General features: G+C 49.7%; 1 protein-coding gene across 2 annotated transcripts in view; it reads left to right on the forward strand.

The window, feature by feature from the left end:
- The window catches only part of PRKDC (protein kinase, DNA-activated, catalytic subunit), a 136,458-nt gene that overhangs the window by 70,509 nt on the left and 41,362 nt on the right, over positions 1 to 24,587 (forward strand). For both annotated transcript variants that reach the window (XR_010658720.1, XM_065903562.1), the window contains exons 47-66: positions 135 to 272; positions 467 to 586; positions 2,544 to 2,687; positions 4,077 to 4,228; positions 5,006 to 5,137; positions 6,254 to 6,365; positions 8,295 to 8,419; positions 8,600 to 8,749; positions 9,715 to 9,888; positions 10,358 to 10,456; positions 11,411 to 11,618; positions 13,194 to 13,383; positions 14,205 to 14,417; positions 15,974 to 16,086; positions 17,692 to 17,823; positions 18,866 to 19,045; positions 20,640 to 20,845; positions 22,145 to 22,283; positions 23,075 to 23,263; positions 24,149 to 24,373. Coding sequence is in view for 1 of the 2 variants with exons in the window: in XM_065903562.1 (XP_065759634.1) it covers positions 135 to 272; positions 467 to 586; positions 2,544 to 2,687; positions 4,077 to 4,228; positions 5,006 to 5,137; positions 6,254 to 6,365; positions 8,295 to 8,419; positions 8,600 to 8,749; positions 9,715 to 9,888; positions 10,358 to 10,456; positions 11,411 to 11,618; positions 13,194 to 13,383; positions 14,205 to 14,417; positions 15,974 to 16,086; positions 17,692 to 17,823; positions 18,866 to 19,045; positions 20,640 to 20,845; positions 22,145 to 22,283; positions 23,075 to 23,263; positions 24,149 to 24,373 (3,141 nt within the window). In the remaining variant the exon portion in view is untranslated. The remainder of the gene's footprint in view (positions 1 to 134; positions 273 to 466; positions 587 to 2,543; positions 2,688 to 4,076; positions 4,229 to 5,005; positions 5,138 to 6,253; positions 6,366 to 8,294; positions 8,420 to 8,599; positions 8,750 to 9,714; positions 9,889 to 10,357; positions 10,457 to 11,410; positions 11,619 to 13,193; positions 13,384 to 14,204; positions 14,418 to 15,973; positions 16,087 to 17,691; positions 17,824 to 18,865; positions 19,046 to 20,639; positions 20,846 to 22,144; positions 22,284 to 23,074; positions 23,264 to 24,148; positions 24,374 to 24,587) is intronic.

Consider the following 24,587-nt stretch of genomic DNA (forward strand, 5'->3'; position numbering starts at 1 on the left):
AAGAGAGCCGGGCAGGCGGGGGCGGGGGGACACTTGATGAGAACATGAGGAAGATGAGAGGTCCCGACTATGTGCACTGTGTGACGAAGCAGACAGTCGGGTGCTCAACCACCCCACGGCCTCTCTCTCCCCAGGAGCGTCAGGACCCTGAGGGCCCAGGCGACGTGCTGGACCTGGACGTGGATGAGCTCAGCCAGCATGAGTGCATGGCCCCCCTCGTGGCCCTGGTCCAGCACATGCAAAGACTTGAGGCCGCGCTGCCCACAGAGGAGGTCTCTGGCTCTTTCTGGTCTCACTCACCATGGCTGACCGTGACTGACCGTGTCCTGTTGAACGAACGTTTAACATTGAAGACTAAACTGAATTCCATCTCTTACACTTGTGATGTCTTGTCACTTGTGTCCTGCTTTGTCATTGTGTCATAATGCCACTTTCTCACTAAGTAATATTGAGTGTGTTGTTTCAGGGTTCAGTGCCAAGAAATCTTCCTCCTTGGATGAAATTTCTTCATGACAAACTGGGAAATCCATCAGTGTCATTAAATATCCGTCTTTTCTTAGCCAAGCTGGTTGTTAATACAGAGGAAGTAAGTTCTTTATTTCTTTAAAAATTCTTTTCAATTATATGCATCTCCTTAGAGAAGGAAATGGCAGCCCCCTCCAGTATTCCTGCCTGGGAAATCCCATGGACAGAGGAGCCTGGTGGGCTACAGTCCATGGGGCCTCAAAGAGTCATACATGACTTAGCGACTAAGCACAAAAGCACATGTGAATCTACTTTTAAAAAACCCACAATAAAGGAAGACGTTAAGGGTCACAGCACAGCATGGCTTTATTCTCTAAATAAATTTGCCAGACTGTATTATTTATTTAACATAATTTTTCTTTCATTTTCTTGTAAAACTCATAAATTAACTTCTGCTGAGTTAGGACTGGCCTTTGTTATGAAGTATGTGTGTCGGCAGGTTTCTTACAGCTGCCAGCCTTCTTGGTTTAGAGTAACAGAGAACATGGTGAAGAGATTCCTGGTAACTGCATGAAGAGTAGCCGACGTGTTTGCATCATGGCTCTGTTTATCTGTCGGTCATGCGTGGCCCCGTCAGGAGGGGCACTCGGACAGGTTTATGAGCGATCCTAGGCTGACCTGGGAGGGGCAGGAGGTTCACATGCAGCTCAGGAGGAGCAAATGCCAGGAGCGGGCCTCCCAGGCAGCAACTGGTGAGGCCTTAAGCCCGTTGAGTGGTGAAGGGCCCTTCCTCAGAGTCATACTTGACTTCTAGCTCCTGTGGCTCAGACAGCGGAAATGACCCTTTTGGTTCTCGAGCTGGAAGCCCAAGGCCGGGGTGTCAGCCAGTTGGCCTCGATGATGCTTGACCAGCTGCCGTGCGCCCTGGCCATTTCTTGGCCTGTGGACGGTCTTCTCTCAGCACCTGTCTCACATGTAAAAATATCCCTTTTAATCCTTTTATCAAATGAAGACATTGTCACTGGTTAAGTCCCCCGCTAATGACTCTTAACCTAATAATCTTCCAAGACCCTGTTTCTGAATCAGGTCACATTACAGGTCCTGCGAGCTGGACCTCGGTGTCCTCTTGGGGCTCACAGTTCAGCTACAGTACTTGGGGTCATGTGACATCCAGCTCATGTTCCTGTAGTGCTGGCCTGATGGCTGGAGAAGAGGAGCTGGCATCTAGTTTTTAGTTCGGCACGGGGGCTGCTGAGCTGTGCGCACACGTGCGGCGTGAGGGGCCTGCAGTATTGCACACGTCCTGAGCTCAGGAACCTTCGGGACCCATTGTCTTAATGGAACAAAAACATGGAACTTGTATTTACAATTCTTTTTAAAGTTTGAACTTTTATCCTTTTTTATAGTTTAATAATACAGTAAAGAGGTTTATATTTAAAATGTATAGACAAACCAGTAGACATACATGGAGACTGTAAACATTATTTACCTCTGGGGTACTTGATCAAAAAGATTTGAGACCATACAGATTTAACTGTGAGCCTAGATTTGAAATCCCTGAGAAAACATTTGGAGAAAGAAGAGGGTGGCAGAGGGGAAGGAGGCTGAGAGTCTTGGGTTATACTCGGTCTGAGTTTCTAAAGTTAATTCAGTGGAATTTAGTGTGTGGAGATGCTCTGGATTTCAGAGACCTTGGGTGTGTGAAAAAAATTTGCCACCTGCACCTCGCTTTTATGTCCTCCTTTTCCACTTCCCTTGCTTCTGTATCCAGTAAGAGTAGGGTCCTATGGCTGTATACTGTGTGGAGGGTGGGATTGGTGTAGAATGTTACTACTCCAAGCATAGTTGGAGCAGACCTACGCAAAGAGCAGATCAGTTGGAATCCATCTCCTTTGAGCTGTGGTTTCAGGGCCCATAAGGAAGACTTCAGCAGAGAACCTTAATTGAATCAAGCAGCATAGTTGTTGCCATTCACGTCTGTTTTGAATTTAGGTCGAGTCGTAATACAGAAGGATGATCCTGAATTCCCATCTTAGTTACTCAGCAGTCTGATGTCTGACCTTTGAACTCTCGCTTAGGTCTTCCGGCCTCATGCGAGGCACTGGCTGGGTCCCTTGCTGCAGCTGGTGGTCTCTGAGAACAACGGCGGGGACGGGATCCACTACCTAGTGGTTGAGATCGTGGCCACGATCCTTTCGTGGACAGGAATAGCCACCCCTGTGGTAAGAGCAGCTGCACCTCTGGTGCCCTCTCCCCAGCTCCCGTGTGTCCTCAGCGTCTCTGGCCCAGATCCTGCACATCTGTGTTGTGCTGCTCCTTCACTTCTGTCTGCTTTGCTTTGCTTTTGATAATTCCTCTGGCTTTGCTTTTATTTTTAAGATGTTGGATGTTTGTCCTGTTTTCTTACTGCTTCAGCTTGCTAGGAGCACGGACCCTAATAATTGGTTTATTAAAAGTACATGTGAAATATCCAGCCAGGCTTCTCTGTCTATAGTTTTCTCTAGGCAAGAATACTAGCGAAAATACATTTCTTTCTCCAGGGGATCTTCCTGACCCAGGGATCAAACCCAGGTCTCTTAGCATTGCAGGCAGATTCTGTACCATCTGAGCTACCAGGGAGGAATATTTTATTAGAAATACATGTAAAATAGATGTTGGCAGACCCTGAACGTGAGGCCGAGGTCATGGTCTCCAGCATCCGTCTTGTCAGCCTGCCTGCTCCTGGTGGCCTGGTGTGACTTGGTGACCTCTGGTGTGATGATGACCCTCAGTGCCTGCGCTGTCCTGATGCAGGCTGTGGCGTCCCCAGCTCTCTGGTTCCACATGCTGGAGCTCTCTATTTGCTTACTGATGTCGGCCCCAGTGGTGTGCAGAGTTCTCCTGGAAGGATGGCCTGGCACGTGCTTACTGAACAGAATATGCGCCCATGGAGCTGTCACACGTGTTTGTGTTGGAATGTGGCTATCCCATTTCACAGCAAGCCGCGTTTAACTGAGGAACCTCTGCAAGAGGTTGACTCCCGTGTCAGACATTCAGCTGGGCTAGGAGAGCTGCAACAGCCAGGTTGAAAGTCACAGTGAACTTTCACCACTCGTTGCAATAGTCTGAGCAAGAGGCTGAAAGCAGAGGGAGGGTGTCCCCCACCCCGTTCTGTGTACCTCACGGAGCAGCATCCTGGCGGTGGGTCACGTGACCAGCACAGATCTGGGGTCACCTCGACATTGAGGGAGTCTTAGTGGGAAGGCCCCAGTAGTTGGTGGGATCCTGGGGTTGGGAGAAGGTGGAGACAAGGCTGGGTGCCCCGTCAGAGCAGGGAAGATGTCTTCAGGGACCCCATAGGGAGGTCCCAGCAGAGGCTCCGAGAGGCTGAAGAACATTGTGCAGACCTACAGGAGCGCAGCCACCCTCGTGTCAGGGCTGCCCCGGGGGTTCTGGGGGAGGCCCTCCAGGGGATGCCTTTGTGTTATAGTCACGTGTCGTCTGAACCATCATGGGAACCAGACTCCTCAGTACAATGCCAGCTTTGTTTTATAAACAGACTTCTGGGTTAAGAGATGCTTTCCCAGATGGAAATGCTACATATTTACTTGAAATTTCTCTGCATTTTTCAGGGGGTCCCTAAAGATGAAGTGTTAGCGAATCGATTGCTCCATTTCCTAATGAAACATGTTTTTCATCAAAAAAGAGCTGTGTTTAGACATAACCTTGAAATCATAAAAACCCTCGTTGAGTGCTGGAAGGATTGTCTGTCCATCCCTTACAGGTATGGATTTACTGGGGTTTGCAATATCCTTTTAACTCGTCACACATTATGCAGGGTTAATTACCATGAGACTTACTGACTTCAGGGCTTCCCTGGTGGCTCAGTTGGTAAAGAATCTGCCTGCAATGCGTGAGACCTGGGTTCAATCCCTCGGTCAGGAAGATTCCCTAGAGAAGGGAATGGTTACCCACTCTAGTCTTCTTGCCTGGAGAATCCCATGGACAGAGGAGCCTGATGGGCTACAGTTCATGGGGTTGCAAAGAGTCAGGCACGACTGAGCAACTAACACATTAATGGACTTGAAGTGCTGGAGGGAAGGATGGTTCCTGGAGTGGAATCTACTGGTAGGGTGTGATGTCACTCATGATCCGCCCTCCGTAATCTGCCTGCAATGCGTGAGACCTGGGTTCAATCCCTGGGTTGGGAAGATCCCCTGGAGAAGGGAATGGCAACCCACTCCAGTACTTGCTTAGAAAATTTCATGGACAGAGGAGCCTGGTAGGCTAGTCCATCGGGTCGCAAAGAGTCGGACATGACTGAGCAACTTCACTTTTCTTCCTTTTCTCACCACCAACCGAGGGAGAATTAGGGCAAATAACTAGATTGTGGGAGATGCAGAGCTCCCCATCTCCCAGAGGCAGAGTAACTGGGTGTGAACAAAGTAATGGAAAGGAAGGGGTTTCTTACCCTGACAATCAGCTATGGAAGATCTTAACTTCTGTCTTCCTGCTCTTTACACGTGACAACTTACACTGTTTCTTCACACTCACGTTTCAGGTTAATATTTGACAAGTTTTCCAGTAAAGATCCTAATTCTAAAGACAATTCTGTAGGAATTCAGTTGTTGGGCATTGTAATGGCCAACAACTTGCCCCCCTACGACCCAAAGTGTGGCGTGGAAAGTGTCCGGTAAGTGTCATGTTTTTCGCTTTGTTTCTTTTTTGGGTAAAGCACACCTGATTCTGATTGGAGACTGGAATATGGTTTAATTTTGATAAATTTAAGGACTAGAACCCATATTAGTATTTCCACCTGAATTAAGTAGTTGGGTTTAGAAATCATTTGGGAGAAGAAATATGTGAAGTGAATGAGCAAGTGAGTTTTTAAAAACCGTATGATTTTTTCTATGCAATTTTGGCAGACAGGGTGTTAGCTATTTCTGTTATTTTCTAAGCTGCCATTTTCAGCATCCGCTCCTGAAAGCAACCTGAGGTCGAGAGACCGTTCACCACAGGGTGTGGCCACGAGGGGGCGCTGCAGTTATGCCGCAGGTGCAGCCTCCTGGCTCCTCATCATCTGGGGTAGGGAAGGGTCCACGTGGCGGGGCCTTAGCATGACAGCCCGAAACTTCACAGAGAGGGACTGGATCCCTGCAGAGCCGGTCACTCGGTCAAGTTCACTGTCTCTCTGGAAGTGCTCACTGTCCAGTTTGTCCTCCTGGGTCAGCCTCCGGGGCTCCAGGGGCTTTGGCCGCCTGGTGTCATGGACGGTTGTGCAGCTCAGCACAGCATCAGCAGGAAGTGGCTAACTTTCGGACAAGTGGCCTTGCTGATCCCCGGTCCTGCTGTCATGAGGCCAGGGTGCACCGCCCCCCACCCCACCCCTGTGTCACTGTGTGTCTGCCTCCTGTCACACAGACAGCTTTAGAGGGGTCAGAAGTCAGGCTACTGCTGATTTCATTGCTGCCAGTGTCTGTATCTGGAGCTGTGCGGGTGGGCAGGGCTTGCCCGTGTCATTTGTCTGGGTGGGCGGGGAGGACAGTTGTGATACACTTCTGTCCGACAGCGGCTTCCCTGGTGGCTCAGCTGGTAAAGAATCCACCTGCAATGCGGGTGACCTGGGTTCGATCCCTGGGTTGGGAAGATCCCCTGGAGAAGGGAAAGGCTGCCCACTCCGCTGTTCTGGCCTAGAGAATTCTATGGACTATATAGTCCATGGGGTCGCATACGACTGAGTGACTTTCACTTTCTGTCAGACAGCAGGACGGGTTGCCCTGTGCTTACTGGCTCTCTGTGTTTCTCACAGGTACTTTGAAGCTCTGGTCAGTAACATGTCCTTTGTCAGATACAAAGAGGTGTACGCAGCATCTGCAGAGGTCCTGGGGCTTGTTCTCCAATATCTCAGTGGGAGAGAGAAGGTGAGTGTGTGCACATGGCAAAAATGCCTCTTCTTCACTGTTGACTCAGCTTCGGTACTGTGTCCTCTGTACCAGGAGCCAGAGTGGGCAGTTTTTTTAAAGAGATAATTTTTTTTTTCAATGCCTGGAAACTTGGCAAGCATTAAGGTTGTTAACCTGCTTCTTATTGTAAAGTCAGGACGTAAGCGCTGGAGCAGCTTTCATTCCTCTGACATTGGCATCAGGGGCCACTTTGGAGAAACTGCCCTGGTGGAGCCTTGCTGTGGTTTGGGGGAGGGTAAACGGGGAAGGTGCCCTCCTTCCAGTTTCTGGCACGGTGTAGCTGAAGAGCGGGGCTGGCCTCTGACTTGGGCACCTGGTCTGTGCCCTGCGCCTCTCGCACCTCTAAGCACACAGTCCCCTCCCCGACCCATGTCTGGAAGTCACAGGTTATAACTCGCTGCTACTTAGCTGACCCCCATGAGTTAATGCAGGGGGCTCCCTGCTAGCATCTGCAGAGCCTGTCACCCATGGTGACTGGACTCGGGGTGCAGACTGTCTAGAACGCCACACTGGACCAGTCCTCGGCCCTCTGTCATGCTCCAAGGACACTCTCCCTCCCTCGCTGGGGTGTCACCCCGCCGGCCTCTCCTACAACTCAGAGTGTGGGCCCCTAGCTGGTCACCCAGCCTCATGGCTTAAGAACTCCTCAGGCTCCTGATACCCAAATTTGTGTCTCCAGTCCCCTCCCCTTCTGCAACGAGACAGGTCGAGGAGAGGCTGGGGAAGCCAGGGGATCCTGAGGGCAGAACGGTCCCTCCACAGCATGTTGGAACCCGGCCTATTTCACCAATTAGGCATTTATTTGGATTTGGAGGAAAAATTAAACTGAAAGGAAATAGAAACTCCCTCCCCGAGAAAATCAAACTTATAATTTATTTTAAGTATTGCCAGCTATTTTTATAAAATAAAAATATGTTTCAAATTCAGGATAGCATTGTGATGACATGATTCTAATGCCCCTAAATGGTGGGTTTCAATTCACATAATATGCTTAGTTATCACTACTGGTGGAGCACATAATAGCAGATCGAAAGGCTAATCTCTCATGACTTAAGTCTCAACTTAATACAAATGGTACACCCTTTGGTTTGACAAAGCTCTTTTCTGAGTGTAGAATGGTTGATTTAGTGTAAGATGGGGGAGCAGCGTGGGACACAGAAGTGGGAGTCACTTGTGTTCTGACCACTGACCAGCGCGGTTCCAGACCATGGGCTCCGGTCCCAAGCCCCCGTCGTGCTCCTCATTTCTCCCGTGGGGTCAGGGCCCCCTGTTCTGTGTGTGGGTGCTCCCTGGGGGTGCAGTTCTCAGGGAGCAGTCAGGAAAGGCCGGGCATAGGGAGACGGGCAGGCTGCCTGTAGATGGAGCTCCCTGAAATCCTGGTTTGTGTGAGTCTTTGACCAGAGACACGCACACTGACATAATAAAATACGTCTTTTTTTTTTCCTTAAGATCTTTTTGATGTGGACTATTTTTAAAGTCTGTTGAATTTGTTACAATATTGCTTCTGTGGCTTGGGAGTTCTTAGCTCCCTGACCAGAGGTTAAACCTGCACCCCTGCATTGGAAGGCATCCCAACCCCTGGATCGCCAGGAAAGCCCCTCACGTGTGTCCTAAACAGCATTCAGTCCCTGGTCTTTGTTCAGCTGCTCAGATGACTCGCTGGCAGAGTCTTGGCTTCAGAAGGAAGTACAGTCTTGATGGTTCTTTCACCTGATATGTGGCCGAGGCCTGGGGCACCTGCACCCACGGCTGCTGAGCCTCTGGTGGTGCCCAGTGGTCAGAGCCCCCAGGGCCTCCTTGAGATGGTGCTGTAGGTGGTCACCTCACTCTTCTCAGTTCCTCCGAGTTCCCACTTGTGTGTATGTGAAAGGAAACTTGGTCTTCCAGATGCTGGAGGAGTCTGTGTATGAAATGGTGGTGAAGCAACTGAGGCAGCATCAGAACACGATGGAGGACAAGTTCATCGTGTGCCTGAGCAGAGCCACGAAGAACTTCGCTCCTCTGGCCGACAGGTGGGGGGCCGTGTTCGCCTGCCTGCTGGGGAGGGTCGTGGGTGGGGGTGGGTGGTTGTGTCTGTCGGCCTGCCCCTGCCTGCAGAGAGGGGTCGTGGGGCATTGTCACCACCTGCCTGCCGGGGACAGTCCTGGTGGGGGTCAGTGCCCCTCCGCTCACCAGCTCTGCCTGCTGCCCAGGTTCATGAACAGCGTGCTCTTCCTGCTGCCGAGGTTCCACGGTGTGATGAAGACGCTGTGTCTGGAGGTGGTACTGTGTCGTGCGGAGGAGACCCCTGACCTGTACCTGCAGCTGAAGAGCAAGGATTTCGTTCAGGTCATGAGACACAGGTGAGTGGCCGCCACCTGTGCCCTTGGATGCAGCTGTTTGTTCAGCTGTGCCCTCAACTCAAGGGGACTTGTGAGTTATTGTGACAGGAGTGTTTGTTCACTTTGACACCTGACTCTTGAGAGACTCTGTCTTGGGATGTCCAGAGCTGTTCTCAGGTTCAAAATGTGTGGTTTTGAGTTCTGTACCTGTTTTGTCAGCTAAGAGGCTTCCATTATTTGTTAAATTTATTTGCAAAATGGTAACATGCTGTTAAGGTAAATGTTAACAGAGTGCTGCTGATGGCATCCCATGTTTTCCTCCCTCTGTGCTGTTTTCCTCTTGCCTGTGTGCACACTTTTACATGGTGATAAACTGTCTTTGTGTTGATTTCCTCCAGCCTGGCTGAGTGTCACCTGTATGTGGAGCATTCAGCTGGTGCTTATTTAAGGAGGAAGTGGGGGTGCCCCACATTGGGCCCCGACTGCACTTAACCCCTGGTGCCTGACCAGCCCTGGAAACCATTTTTTAAAGTTGTGAAATCCTTTCTAGGTAGCTTATTTTGTTTGACTTTGTCAGGTTTTTTAAAAAATGAACTTTTTATTTTGGAGTAATTTAATTCTTACAGAAAAGTTAGAAGTACACAGAATTCCCACACAGCTTTCACCTAGCTTCCCCATCTCACATCATCACGGTGTTTGTCTAAACCAAGAAGGTAACATTAGTGCACTTCTGTCTATTTGAAGTCACCAGTTTCCTCGTCCTCTTCCTAGGATCCAGGCGGGACACTACACTGTTAATTTCCTTTTCATAATCTAGCCCACGATCATTATTTTCAAGAGTTTAATTTTTATGTAAATGTAGTGTTAGCTATAATAATAAAATTTGAAATACAGAACAGCATAGAGAAGAAAATGTTAACCTGTCATATCTAAAGGTATAGTAATAACAGTTAAGTCTGTGTTTTTTAAAATTCCTCTTTTTATAGAGATGACGAGAGACAGAAAGTGTGTTTGGACATAATTTCCAAGGTGATGGCGCGGCTGAGACCTGCAGAGCTCCGGGAGCTCCTGAGTGCCGTGGTGGAGTTCCTGTCTCACCCAGCAGTGCTGTGCCGTGAGCGGATGTACGCCATCCTCATGTGGGTCCATGACAACTACAGGTGAGCTCCTCCCTGACGCACGTGTCCTGTCTCTTAGGGAGCATCTGGGTGCCTCCAGCAGTCTGGAATGACTATAATAAATGATAAGACATTTAAATTGTGTGGTTAATAACTGAAACAAGTTTGGTATGTTGAAATATATCTTCATCCTCATTCATTTTGTGAACCTGTGGGAAATATTCAGAGCGTGGTATTATTGGTTGAGCTAAAAGTGTACTTTGTCTTCCTTGTTTTCACTTACAGTCTGACAAGGTTAAGGAAAGAACTCCTGGGATGTTTCCTAGTTGGGGACTGTGGTTATGCTCCCCGGCTGGCCACCATGGCCCGGGACAGGGTGCAGGCCCTAAGGAGTGGGTGGAAGTTGGGGAAGAGGCAGGTTTTGTTACTTTCATCCTAGACAGCATTGTTGTGTTGACGCAGAGCAGCAGAAGAAGCAGTAACAGTTTTGTTGTCTTGTGACTTCTCTCAGAGACCCAGAGAGTCAGGCAGATGAAGACTCGCGCGAAGTATTCAAGCTGGCCAAAGATGTGTTGATCCAAGGGCTGACCGACGAGAACCCAGGGCTTCAGTAAGTGCCTGTCCCAGAGCAGCTGGGTGGGTGGGTAGGCACATTCAGGACTCTTTCTGGGCCATTGTGGGGTCTCTCTGAGGTGTTAAAGGGCCTTTGCTGTATTAGCCTTTTCTCTGCCTCTTGCTGGCATAAGAAAATGTGTTTTAAATCACATTAGAACCCAAAAGTCCTGGCACATTACTTTAATATACAAGTCTTGAAAAATTGGTGTGAGTGACGCTCTCTTGACTGTGGAGTTACAGCATCTCAGGATGAGAAACCTGTAATGAAAACTGGTTTGTCATTCCCCATTTAACTCCAAGTGAGCTCCCACTCTGCACATCAGTGTCAGAGGGCGTGCTGGAGGCCTTGGAAACCAGAGGACGCTGCAGTGTCATCACAGATGCCCACGAGCTCGTTATGTTACAGCAGACATGGCAGAAACCCTGACAATTCTGTGTGTCAGCTAACTTTTAGTGTACTGCAATTTTTAATTCATTGAGCTTTTAAAAATTGTATTTGGATTTCTCAAACATTCACAAATTATAAAGCCTGATCTGGCTTTTAACTTGTTTAATAGTTTGACTATTTTATGTTTACATTATGTTTTGAATATTTTGTGGCACTAATGTTTAGAGTGAATTGTCTTAGCAAGGCAATGAAGGACTATATATATAATTTCTCTTGGTGTTTTCTCAGTTTCAGAGTATGTAATGTAAAATTCCCATCTTTGCAAACTTCTGGGTAATAGAAATGAGAATAGAATGACCCAGCTTCTCACCTCCTGTTAAAGTATGCCAACATTCTGGAATATTTCCCCTTCAGCACGTACCTCATCTTTAGGCAGCTTACTTGTGGATGGAGGTCTGCATGTGGATGGAGTCCCAGGACTGATCTCTGGTGGAAGAAGAGGATCTTCCCTGTGGGGCACACGTAGAGACCTCCTTCTCTTCCTTCTTCTCTGCCTTCCAGATTAACTATTCGGAACTTCTGGAGCCATGAAACTAGGTTACCTTCAAATACCTTGGACCGATTGCTGGCCCTAAATTCCTTATATTCTCCTAAGATAGAAGTGCACTTCTTGAGTTTAGCAACAGATTTCCTGCTTGAAATGACCAGCCTGAGCCCCGACTTCCGGACTCCCCTGTTTGAGCACCCTCTGTCAGAGTGTGAGTTTCAGGTGAGCTCTGGCCCCGTGAGCTGACTTTCTCTCCTGTTGGTCAGCAGATTTTGTCCACTGGTGTTAAATCCCTGCTTTTTTCTTTAATTAAGGTGTAATTAGGATTGTATCTGTTTTCAGTGCACAAGGTAGTGATTCTATATTTGTATATATTACAGAATTATGACCACAGTAAATCTAGTTAACATCCATCATTGCCCATAGTTAGAGGTTTTTAATCTTGTGATGAGAACTTTCAAGATATACTCTTTTAGAAACGTCACGTATACAAATGGTGTTACTGACTGTAGTCACCATGTGTACATCGCCCCCCAGATCTTACTTACTTTACAACTGTAAGTTTGTGCCCTTTGACCCCCTTCAGCCATCTCTACCACCCCTCACCCCTCGCCTCTGGCACCCACCAATCTGTTCTCTGTTTCTATGAGTTTTTTTGGTTTTGTTCTGTTATGTTTTTTGTTTTAGATTTTACATATGAATAAGATCATGCAGTATTTGTGTTTCTTTCTGACATTTCTTGTAGCATAATACCTTCAGGGTCCATCCATGTTGTTGCAGGTGGCAGGATTTCATTCTTTTTCAAAGCTGAGTAGTAGTTCATCACTGTGTGTGTGTGTGTGTGTGTGTGTGTGTGCTCGCGCGCGCGCGTGCATGCACTCGCTCACCGCACGTCTTCTTTCTCCTTTCATCTGCTGATGGAGGCTTAGGTTGTCTCCATATCCTGGCTGTTGTAAACAATGCTGTTGTGAACACTGGGATGCTTGTGTCTTTTCCCACTAGTGTTTTTGTCCTCTTCTGATAAATACCCAGCTGTGGTTGCTGGATCCTTCGGTGGTTCTATTCATAATTTCCTGAGGAACCTGCACTCTGCTATCCACAGTGGCCTCAACAGGTTTCAGGCCCACCCACAGTGCACAGGTGCCCTTCCCCTCCTCAGCTGCAGGTGACGCCTCGTGCGGTTTGATTGGCATTTCCCTGATGACTTGTGTGCTGGCTTCCTGATTTTACTTGAAATCCACGCACATTCTTCCCGAGACGCCCACCTGCACCTCATCCCGCTAGCCCCCTGCCCTGCACATAGCTCACCCTTGTCCTCTCAACCTCCATGGAGGCGTTTCCCTCCACCGCTCCCGCAACACACCCTGGAGGTGCTCATTTGCCCCTCGGCCTGGCAGCACTGCTGATGACCGCATGATGACTCAGGGTGCCTGGAGCAGAGCGCCCCCACCCCATGCCCCCATGTCCCCATCATCTCCTAATCTGGACACTTGACGAGGGGAGTGGGGGGAGAGGGTCAGAGGAGCCCAGTCATTCCCTGAACGTGGCAGTGAGCCTCTGAATGCAGGATGTTAGGAGGAGAAAAGCAGTTTTTCTCCCCAGTACTGATTGGTTTTATTTGTTGACAGATAATTGTTCTGTTAAAAATTTTAAATTTGAGAAAGTTGTTCTTCAGCTATTTCTTGCAGAGCTACATGGAGTATAGTAATGTTTGTGGAAAGGACTGTGAAGTTTTAAATAAAACATTTGCATGTTCTGAGAAGGGCCGTGACCTCACCTGACCCTCCCTCCTGGCAGGAGTATACCATTGACCCCGACTGGCGCTTCCGGAGTACAGTCCTCACACCAATGTTTGTTGAGACTCAGGCCTCCCAGAGCACGCTCCAGGCCCGGACCCAGGATGGGTCTGTCTCGGCTCGCAGGGCGATGGCTGGGCAGGTCCGGGCCACCCAGCAGCAGCTCGACTTCACGCCCACACAGAGTGCAGGTACTGCCTCCGCTGTACGCGTGTCCTGCATGCACGCCGGGGGTCCGTGAAGGCCTCGACGGCAGAGGGGAAGAGGGGCTGAGTCCCTGGGTTGTAGGTTCGGAGGTGGAGTGGCCACGAGGGGCCCTGGGGACAGAGGTGGGGACTGTTGTACAACCAGCGAACTTGCTGGGCTCTTCAGAGTGCATGACGTTATCCATTGGACTTTCCCTGTTTTTACCACAATTAAAAAAAGGGGAGGAAAGCATAATTTCTGACTGGAGAAAACAAGAAAGGTTTCAGTACATATAAGTTTTGGCTTGATTTTTGTCCAGAAAAATCTGTCCAGTGCATCCCATTTAAAACCGCTTGTCTCAGAAGCAAAGCAGAGCTGACCCAGATTCACTTACTGTGTTTGTAGTTCATTAAACTGCTCTTCCTCAAATGGTTCAGCCGTTTCCTTTGACCAGCAGACTGTCAGTTGTAGAATAAAATCCCCAAGTCATTTTTATGGAAATACTTCAGTGTTTTTTCCTTTGTGTAATTTTTTCACACTGTTCTGGAAATAGGACTAACTTGTCCAATTACTGTGGGGCTTTTAGACGCTGACGTTAGCGATCACAGACCTTGGTGCCGCGTGGACGCAGTGTCATGCTGACGAGCATGCGGTGGTCTCCCTCGTGCCCACAAGGACAGGTGGTCCGGCCCGGCCGCCGGGCCTTCCTGGGGACGTGGTGGCCCACCCTGGTGACTGCGGGCAGCCCTGCTCTCGAGCGGCAGGTCCTGGCCGAGGCGCCGGCCGAGCGGCACTGCTGTGATCCGCACGTCGTGTGTGTTTGTAGGGGGAAGAGTGCTCTCCCACTGGCTGACGGCGGGCAGCACAGATCCTCTGGGCGATAGCCTGGCCCCCACCGCCGAGGCCTCATCTGCGTCCCTACTGTTTGCCCACAAGAGGCCCGAGAGGCCCCGGGGGACACCCCTGAAGTCTGTGGGACCTGAATTTGGGAAGAAGAGGCTGGGCCTCCTTGAGGATGAGGTGGACGACAGAGCACAAGGTAAAAGATCACTGAGCGGTGCTGAAATGCCTGCCTCCGCAAACTCATGACTGTTCCTGAGTCCGGTGGCCTGCATGGAGCCCAGCACCGCGTGGGAGCCTGGTTTGGGGTCCAGAAAGCGGTTGCCTGAACTGGGCTCGGGCCCTCACTCAGGGCTCCCAGGTGTCTAGGAGCCATGATACGCGCAGGATGGGGAAGCTGAGTCAGAGAGAGTTCAGGTCCGGGGGCTGGGGAGGGTCAGGCAGGCCTGAGGGCTGGAGTGAGGATGCAGACATTCAGCTCACCGGGGGTGGGGGGTGCGCTCTGGGAGGAGCCCCGGCCAGATGCCCCCCAGACTCGCGAGAAGCCCTGACAGCCCAATCCCCCGGGGCCGCTTCCCCGGCCAGCCTCATCCGCTCAGCCAGGCCCTCAGTGTTGCTTCCACAGCTCCAGTTGGTGTTACTCTGGCCCCCTTTCCTTGGGGTCTTGGTCACTTTCTCTCTTGCCCACCCCCTCCCCCCACACTGTCACCAACGTCCTGAACAGGTCTTGCTGCGGCTTGGGTCACGTGAGGCTTCTCTCCTTTCTTGTGCAGTCACTGTTCATGGGTGTTAATGACCTCAGTTTCTTTTTTTGTTGAAGTAGAGTTGTGTTGATTTCTCCTGTACGGCATAGTGATTCACCTGCATATATGTGTATATATACATGTTCTTTCTCATTAGGAAACGGGTTCCCCTTTCTCCCTTGGGTGATTTTGCCGATAATTTCCAAACGTCAGTTTTCTCTTGTAGGAATTCCATCTTGACTGTCAGACCTGAGGGATTTTCCCTTCTTACCACCTCTGCTCGGCTCTGGGCCCAGCATTACCTTCTGACTGTGCTTGTGCATGATGACGTCCAGTCTCTAGTTCCCATGAGCTTCTGTGCTCTCGGAAAGTCCCTTCTGTGCCCTGTTATAGGACCTACTCTGCTCCTGTGATAAAGGGTCATTTAAAAATTTTTTTCCTATATGGTCTGCTTTCAACATTTTCTCCCCCCCGTTGCTTTGGTTCCTATTTTTCTTATTTGAAGCTTTGCTCAAACGTCTGCTGATTTTTGGCTTTTGCTGTGTCCAGGTAGGCGATAACCAGGGTTGGGAGTGGTAGCTGCACTCTGGGTGTGCTGACTGGCCTCACCAGACATGGAGACCCCCGTTTTGTGCTGGGTGGTCCCCCTCCAAGGTCAGGTCTCCCCTATCCCGCCTGCATGTACAGGCCTGGTGCTGGGGCGGCCCTGGGTTCCTCAGTGGTCCTGGCTGCGGGGGCTCTGCTCCATCTGTGTGACCCTGTACCCCCAGCCTCAGTCTCGCATTCCTGAGCCCCCTCTTTCCCCGAGACGTCTGAGCCCTGCCTGCTTCCTCTGTGAAGCCTCAGTTCTCCAGCTTCCAAAACTGTGCTTCACAGGCTTAGGTTGTTCTGGAAACAGAGCTGCAGGGAGTAGGAGATGGAGACGAGCAGATACCTCACTTCATGTCAGCAATTCTGGGGAGGAGGGGACGGGCGTCAGTCGCCCATAACCAACCTGCTGTCTGTTCTTCAGGTCCAGATAATCGTGCAGAAATACTGAGACTACGCAGACGATTTCTAAAGGACCAAGAAAAGCTGAGTTTGATTTATGCCAGGAAAGGTGTTGTTGAGCAAAAGCGAGAAAAGGTCTGTACCCATTTCTGGAATTTGGTCAGAAATAGCTGTTTTTGTCACAGGATGTGTGCCCAAGAGATGTCTTCCTGGCTGGCCTAGGCCGGATTGCAGAGATCGCCCATGCGACCCCACCTCCAGGTGTCCGCTGAGCCCCACTGCTCTGCAATGGAGTGGGGGGCGCTGTCCTCTCAGAACAAATGGGCTTTCTGCACGAGGTGGAGACCAGACCCCCTCGCCCCCGGTGCCCTGGGGTCTGTCTCCCAGGTGCAGTCCCCGCAGCCTCGAGGCCACAGCCCTAACGCCATGGCTCAGGACGAACAAACTGGGGCGCTGTGCTCCTGGAGGCTGGTGGGGGGTGGGATGAGGAGCGTGGCCAGTCCTGAGCTGCCCACTGCAGACACTTATGTGGCATGAATGGATGGTCGAACGTTTCTCCCAATGTGGAAGTAACAGCAGAAGTTGTTCAGCCCTAGAGTCAGTGTGAGATACAGATCAGTGATGTTGACAGGCTGTTCTAGGACTGGACTGTGGGTAAGACCCTATTATAACCCACAGAGATGACGACAGGCTGTTCTAGGACTGACCTGTGAGTGAGAACCCTGTCTCCATTGTGACTTAGTTTAAATCCTCAGCCACTTCACTTCCAAGTCTGAGTGTGAAACAGTCAGAAGATTGCACTGTCTTCTATGGAAAGACTGGACTTTCCTGTATCTCTGTAACCACAGCACTGCAGGCCGAGGGCCGGTCCCAACCAGCCTCGAGGCCTTTGCTCCAGCCTCCTCATTAAGCCTAAGTCCTGCCTGGGCTTCTTGAGGGGACAGGGCGGGAGTGGGATAGAGGCACTGGGCTGATCCCCGAGGGTCTCAGGGAATGGATGGGTTGGGGCCTGGGGCCGGGGGCGGCCTTGCTAGGTGTTGTCACCGCTCTCAGCAGAGGCGTTTGAGGGTTCCCTCTGCTTTTGGAGCGCAGGGCAGTGTGCAGCAGATGGAGAAGCTGGGCAGCCTCGGGTTAGCCGGGACGTACGCATGTGAGGGAGTGCTCTGCGGGGGGAACCAGGCCCAAAAGGGGAACAGGACCTCGCCAGGGGAACAGGTCCCCGCGCGGGGAATGGGACCCGAAGCGGGAACGGGGCCCTGCAGGAGGAACGGGGCCTGAAGGAGGAAATGCCGAAGAAGGGACCAGGGACCAGGCCCCACGGGGGAATGGGGCCTTGTCAGGGGAACGGGTACCCGCCAGGGGAACGGGGCCCGAAGCGGGAAGGGCTGCAGAGAGCAGGGCCAGCAGGGGCCAATGGGCCCTGTAGCCAAGGTTTGTCTCGAGAGTGAAAAAGAAATACAATCCTCTCATTTGTGGGTTGAAAAAGTTTTAAATTAAGTTCTCTGATTTCAGAGAAACTCAGATTTCTTTGTAATAGATCTTTAAATAATCTTCCCATTGCACATCTGACACTGGTTTTGGGCTTATTGTCTGCCGCATTGATCAAGTGTAGTGACTCAAGTGTCTTGGATAGAATTGACCTTGATTCGCTTTTGTTAGTGGTGGGCGAGGATGGTTTCATCACCCAAGCTCTACTGGTTAGAGAGAGTTGTAACCTTCCTGTATTGCTGATGATTGTAGGAGATCAAGAGTGAGTTGAAAATGAAGCACGAGGCCCAGGTCGTCTTGTATAGAAGTTACCGCCGTGGAGACCTTCCTGACATCCAGATTCCACACAGCAGCCTGATCACCCCGCTGCAGGCTGTGGCCCAGGTCAGTGCGGGGCCATCACATGCTCTGGGGCTGTTGCCTCGTGCCGGAAGCAGGGGTGACCTGTCCCCAACATGGGCCTCAGTGCTGAGCCTCGTCCCAAGTCCTGGCTCCCGGGGACCTTGCCGTGGGGTCCCATCTAGCACTTTGCCTTGGGTTCAGTGTCTCTGTGTGCCAGTCACACCGCACTCTTTTTCTCACCAGTGATGTTGGTGGGAATGAAACAGTATGTAAGTAGCTGCACTGCTTAAATCATTGATTACACAAAACCCTCTTGTGGGAGTGATCAGGAAGGTCAATGGCATCAGCATCCTCCTCCGAAATTCCCAGGAGCCGAGGACTGAAATGCTCCTCTGCGTCGTTAGGGTCACCACCCGCTTCAGGAGTGAGTGAGGTTCTGTAGCTGAGTGCACTGAGATAAATGGGATATTTATCTCTTGAAAGTCTGGTTAAGATTCCTTTGACTTTAATGAAGTAATTTAAAAAATCTTTTAAATTTATACTGTCATATAGTACATAATTACATACTGAAACTTGATGCCTCATATTTTTACTATTCTTAAGTTTACAGTACTAATATTGATCATAAGTGATAAATGAAAGTTGCTCAGTCATGTCTGACTACTTGTGACCCCATGGACTATACATAGTCCATGGAATTCTCCAGGCCAGAACACTGGAGTGGGTAGCCATTTCCTTCTCTGGGGGATCTTCCCAACCCAGGGATTGAACCCAGGTCTCCCTCATTGCAGGTGATTTCTTTACCAGCTGAACCATTGGGAAAGCCCAATATTGATCATAATAATAGGTTATGTCTGTGTTTCCATTACTGCTTTATAAGCTTTTTATTTATCTAGCTATTTACAAAGTGACAGGAATTTGCAAAATAGCATACAGCCCCATGTCCCTTCCCAGCTTTCCTCGGTGGGCACAGCCCTCCAGTGACATTGCCCAGCATGGTGACGGCGGCAGCACTTGATGTTTCAGGCCAGGCTCTGATGCGTGGGTGAGTCACACGTCTGTCCTGCTCGGGAATGTCTTACAGAGAGACCCACTCGTCTCGAGGCAGCTCTTCAGCAGCCTGTGCTCGGGGATCCTGAGGGAGTCAGGCGAGCGCAGGACCGCGGCTGAGGGGCGGGGCGCCGCCCAGAAGCTCCTGCAGGACTTCACGCGTTTTCTGGACACCAGCTTCTCCTTTTTCCCGCCCTTCGTGTCCTGCATCCAGGTGAGGCTGCCGGCACACCCGTGTCTCAGTGGCTCTGCTGATTTCCCAGTTGCAATATCGGTTTAACACAGCAGCTGGACTCTGGTGGGGCCACCTCCTCCCAGGGGCTCGGTGCAGCTTATTTATTCTTTTTGGCTGTGCTGGGTCTTCCTTGCTGTGTGGGCTCTTCTCTAGTTGTTTTGGCGGGGGGTGCGGGGGGCACAGGGGGCTCCTCTTTGTTGTGGTGCACGGGCTTCCCATTGCCATGGCTTTTCTTGTGTAGCTCAGGCTCTAGGACACAGGGCTTCAGTAGTCGTGGGTCCCGGGCTCTAGAGCACAGGCTTGGTAGTTTGGCACACAGGCCTAGTTTCTCCACAGGATGTGGGATCTTTCCAGACCAGGGATTGAACCGGTGCCTCCTTCCTTAATAGGCAGATTCTTTACCACTAAGCCACCAGGGAAGCGCCAATTTATTTGTATTTTTTTTTTAATTTATATATGACAGAATAACCTGAGATCCAGCTTAATACAAAGTTGCTCTGACTGTGTGTCAGCTCGTCCCTGCAGGGTTCTGGTCACACCTGCATGTCACGTGGCACCCAGCCCTTCGGGGACTTTAGGGAGTACAGGCCTACCTGTGTGCTGGGTGGGGACCAGGCAACGAGGACACAGAACTACACTCAGTGGGGGCAGGCGGAGAGCAGGCAGCGGTGGAAGGTCACGAGGGCATGGCACGTGATGCAGGAGTGGGTGGGGTGCGGGGCCTGGTGGGCAGATCAGTGGGCCACCCCTTGCTGGGGGACGGGGGGATGGTGCTGTGCACCATTGCAGACACAGGTGGGACACAGGTGTCAGAGAACGTTTCCACGGCAATGCAGTTTGAACAGAGGACCAGTGTAGATGTACTTTTGTAACCACTAAGCATACTTATTAGGGGATTAAGAAATATTTTCTTTATACTCAAAACGGGTAATTACAAAGCCCCTAATAGAAAATCGTCTGGGTTCATGTCAGTGTTTTTGTAATTAGTTAACATCCTTCAAGTAATTTAAAAATTATGTTCTTTAATGTTATTTATCAGTAGCTGTGGTTTGCAAACTGACTGGGTAATAATTCCTTGATATGAAGTATTTATTATGCATACTTTGTTCTCTTCCATGCAGCATGAAACTGTTAATACACTTTCTTTTTATGTATTCTACTTTTATTGGTTTATAATTTACATGTAGAATTCTTTCATTGATTTTTCTCCTGGCAATACCAAAGACAAGGCTTGAGAAATTATATTGCATCAGCCAGTGTTTCAGAGTAAGTTTCTCTTCACGTTGTATTCTGCAGTGATTTTTTTATATCTGAATTTCTAGTTTTGCAGGTTTGTCCACTACTGTTTAGGGGAGTCACTATAGGTAACATCTCACCCTGCAGCTTGCCTTCGGGCCCGGAACTGGTGGAGCAACGTGGGGGGCATGCAGGTGCAGACTTGGACTGAGACTGTGTGAAGCTCTCTGTCTCTCTCTCCCGTGACTTCTTACGCCAGAACTGAGTGTTTGGTAAAACGGGTTACTCCTGCTTGGAGACCCTCTCACTGAAGGACTGCGTGTCTGTGTCTTGCCAGGAGATCAGCTGCCAACACGCTGACCTGCTGAGCCTCGACCCGGTTCTGGTCAGTGGGGCCGGTCTGGCGGGCCTGCAGCAGCCTGGGGCCATCTGCCTGCTGGAGGAGGCGCTGTTGAGACTGGCTCCCCAGGAGCCTCCCGCCAAGCGTGCGCGGGGGAGGCCCGGCCTGCCCCCCGACGTCGGCAGGTGGATGGAACTTGCCAAGTAAGCTCTGGGCCCCAACCCTGCTGTGGCCAAAGCGATGTGTCTAACACAGTCACTTTATTTGGGTGACACACATCCTGTCTGAGTCTTCTCTTGCCTGAGGTTTATCGTGAGAAACTGCCTAATTCTCAGGCACTGGTTTCTGAGGGTGCTGGATTAGGGTGAAATGGATTTGCACTTCTTTCCTGTAGTGCTGGTTTTGAGATATTCCAGGTTCTGGGAAAAGCTTAAAAGAGTCTCACTGTCGTGAAGTCGCTCCTATCTCTACCGGCGTGAGGTGAGCAGTAGGCGCTGTGTTGCAGCCAAGGAGCATCACAGCCCAGGCGTGACCCAGTCCCCTGGCGGACGACGTCCTGGGGCTGCTGCTCTGCCCACAGGCTGTTTCCATCCCGTCGTGTCCTCTCTGGGTCTGGACGGTCGTGACACCTTGTGTGGAGACTCTGAAGACAGGGAGAAGTCTTCAGGGAAGAGGGAATGGACTTTTAGACAGCCGAGACTGTCTTCAAGTGGGAGGCTTGGCTGATGGGCCAGCAGATTTGTGTTGACATCAGGACCAAAACTCTAGCACATGTTCAGGCTCTCAGTAACATCGAGACAGCCATAGAACGTGGAGTACATGGCATCTGAAGGACCAGGACTAGTTTACCTGCTTCTAGTTTACCTGCTTTACTAGTTTACCTGGGTTCTGGACCACATTCCACATTTCAGGGCGAGATAAGGATTCCAGAAAGGTCACCACAGATAAGAGCGGTGTTTCAGTGATAGAGTGACATAGAACAGTCTCATTTAATGAGTCAACTTGTGCATTGTAAACCTTTATTTTCAGAATTTACATTAAATGCACTTTAGAATGGGCTTCCCAAGGTGATGCTAGTGGTAAAGAACCCGCCTACCAATGCAGGAGACATAAGAGACTCGAGTTTGATTCCTATATCAGGAAGATCCCTTGGATGGGAGGGCATGGCAACCCACTCCAGTCTTCTTGCCTGGAGAATCCCATGGACAGAGAAGCCTGGCAGGCTACAGTCCATGGGGTCACAAGAAGTCAGACACAACTGAAATGATTGAGCACACATGCATGCACTTTAAAATAATTTCTGCCTTCCACATGGCTCAAGTAATAAAACTTAATGGTAACTTCAAAATTTTTAAGATTTTATGTTTTAACAAAACAAGAATGACATCTTTTTTAGTTAATATAATTATGGCATCTTGACTTAATATCATTTCAAGAAGGACTTTTAAAATATTGGGGCATTCACTGATTTGTCCCTTTTTTTTTTTGAATCTGTTTCATAGACTGTACAGGTCGATTGGGGAGTATGACATCCTCCGTGGTATTTTCAGCAGTGAGATTGGAACAAAGCAGATCACGCAGGACGCGCTGTTAGCAGAAGCAAGAAGTGACTATTCTGAAGCTGCCAGGCTGTATAACGAGGTAGAGTTGATCTCCAGCAAGTGTGTCAGTTGCTTTACCACTTTTGTTCTCTGGATGGAAACACTGTCAGCTTTAGAACTTAGACCTTCGAATAGTCAGCTGTATTCCTTAACTTTTACACAAAGATTACTACCAGAAAATGGTTTCATAATAACTGAACATGAACTAGTTATTGTTCTAGCTCTTACTCTTTTTAAGAAAATACTGAATCAAAGAGAAAGTGTTTTTTACCAAGTTAGTATGAAATTATAAGATGTCATTTCAGTATCTGGTATTGTCATATAGTTTCTGTTTGAGTAGATTATTTCCACTCTGGAAGTAAAACTTATGAAAAGGTAGGTGAGAGCTGGTTTGGGGAAGGTGACTCTGAAGTCCAGTTTTGTACATTTTGTGTTGGAGTTGTCCGTGGCCAAGTGTGGATGTGTGGCAGGTACACACTTGCAGTTGAGGGTCTGTGGCCTGTGCGGGACGTCTGAATGGTGAAACCCTCTGCAGTTTTCTATAAATGTCCTGTTTCTAATTTTCATTCTAAGAACTTTTCAAGTAGTGAAGAATCTACAGTATTTATATCAAATTAAGGGGCATTTTCAGTTTTAAGCTTATTAATTGACTTTATAGGTAAGTTCCCCAAAGAAGTGGTTCTGTCCTATTATTTTTAATACTCATTTGACTGTTAGGTTCCCTCAAGTTAACTCTCTTTTCCCTTTTTTCTCTACTTGTCATAAACCTGACAGTGATTATTCTTAGTGTGAATGTTACATGTGTCCAATTTGGTAAAATAATCTTCGCAGGCCCTCAACACACAAGAATGGTCAGATGGTGAGCCCACGGAAGCCGAGAAGGATTTCTGGGAACTTGCATCCCTTGACTGCTACAACCAGCTGTCCGAGTGGAAGTCGTTGGAGTACTGCTCCACAGCTAGCGCTGATGGCGAGGGCACCCCGGACCTGAGCAAGATGTGGAGTGAGCCCTTCTATCAGGTGCGGGGCGATCTGTGAGGTCACCCAAGTAGATGTCCTCGATAGTCAAGTGCTCTCTCATTAATGAAGGTGTTTAAAACTTTTCAGAAACAGGAAAGTAGTTGTAAAGCATTAGAGTGTTTATATAACTTGACTCCCCCAAACTCTGTAATATTGTTAAACCACTGTGCTTCCCTTATAGCTCAGTTGATAAAGAATCTGCCTGCAATGCAGGAGACCTTGGTTAAATTCCTGGGTCAAGAAGATCCACTGAGATAGGCTACCCACTCCAGTATTCTTAGGCTTACCTTGTGGCTCAGCTAGTAAAGAATCTGCCTGCAGTGTGGGAGACCTAGGTTGGATCCCTGGGTTGGGAAGATCCCCTGGAGAAGGGAAAGGCTACCCACTCCAGTATTCTGGCCTGGAGAATTCCATGGGCTGTATAGCCCATGGAGTCACAAAGAGTCGGACATGACTGAGCGATTTTCACTCACTCACTCACTATACTCTTAGCTAATGCTTTCAAAATAAGCAGATGCCTTTACAAAGGTACGTTAGCCTCCCTGGTGTGACCATAGGAAGAGCGTTTCCTGCTGTGTCTGCACCACACAGAGGCCTCACTGGGCCGGCCAGGCGCTGGTCTGCACTGCTGCCCTCACCGGGCCTGCAGGTCCTCACTTGGTACTGAACGTCCAGTTCTCTTTCAGCTACAAATAGTTCCCGTTTTCTATAGAGTGTGTTCCTGTATCTTTTGTGGTTATAAAATAAGCAATTGTAGACGAACTTGCTTATAAGATTGTAGCCTTAGGTTTAAAACATTAAACGCCATCATTTGGACCTGTGAAGTGACACCACAGATGCATGGCAGTGCCGTCTCGGGATGTCACATCCATTCTTGCTCTGCAGGAGACCTGCCTGCCGTACATGGTGCGCAGTAAGCTGAAGCTGCTACTCCGCGGGGAGGGCGACCAGGCGCTGCTGACCTTTGTGGACGAGGCGCTGACCTCAGAGCTGCGGAAGGCCCTGCTCGAGCTCCGCTATAGCCAGGAGCTGAGTCTCCTCTATCTCCTGCAGGACGACATTGACAGGGCCAAGTATTACATCCAGAACTGCATCCAGATGTTCATGCAGGTAACCTGGGCATGCCCATCGGGGGTGCGCTCTTCCTGTGAGCTTGGGTCGACATGGGCAGCTCGCTGGCCACTTCCCTCTGATTCCCTGCACACCAGCCAACGGCCTGGGGCCTTTTCGCGCCTGTTTCTGATTTAGAAAGTTCCTTTTGTTTTCCCTTGAGTTTTTCTTTCTCTCCCTGGACGAGTACCTGAGAGCAGATCCTGCACCCAGG

Source organism: Muntiacus reevesi, chromosome 12, assembly GCF_963930625.1.
Source record: "Muntiacus reevesi chromosome 12, mMunRee1.1, whole genome shotgun sequence".
Lineage (NCBI taxonomy): Eukaryota > Metazoa > Chordata > Mammalia > Artiodactyla > Cervidae > Muntiacus > Muntiacus reevesi.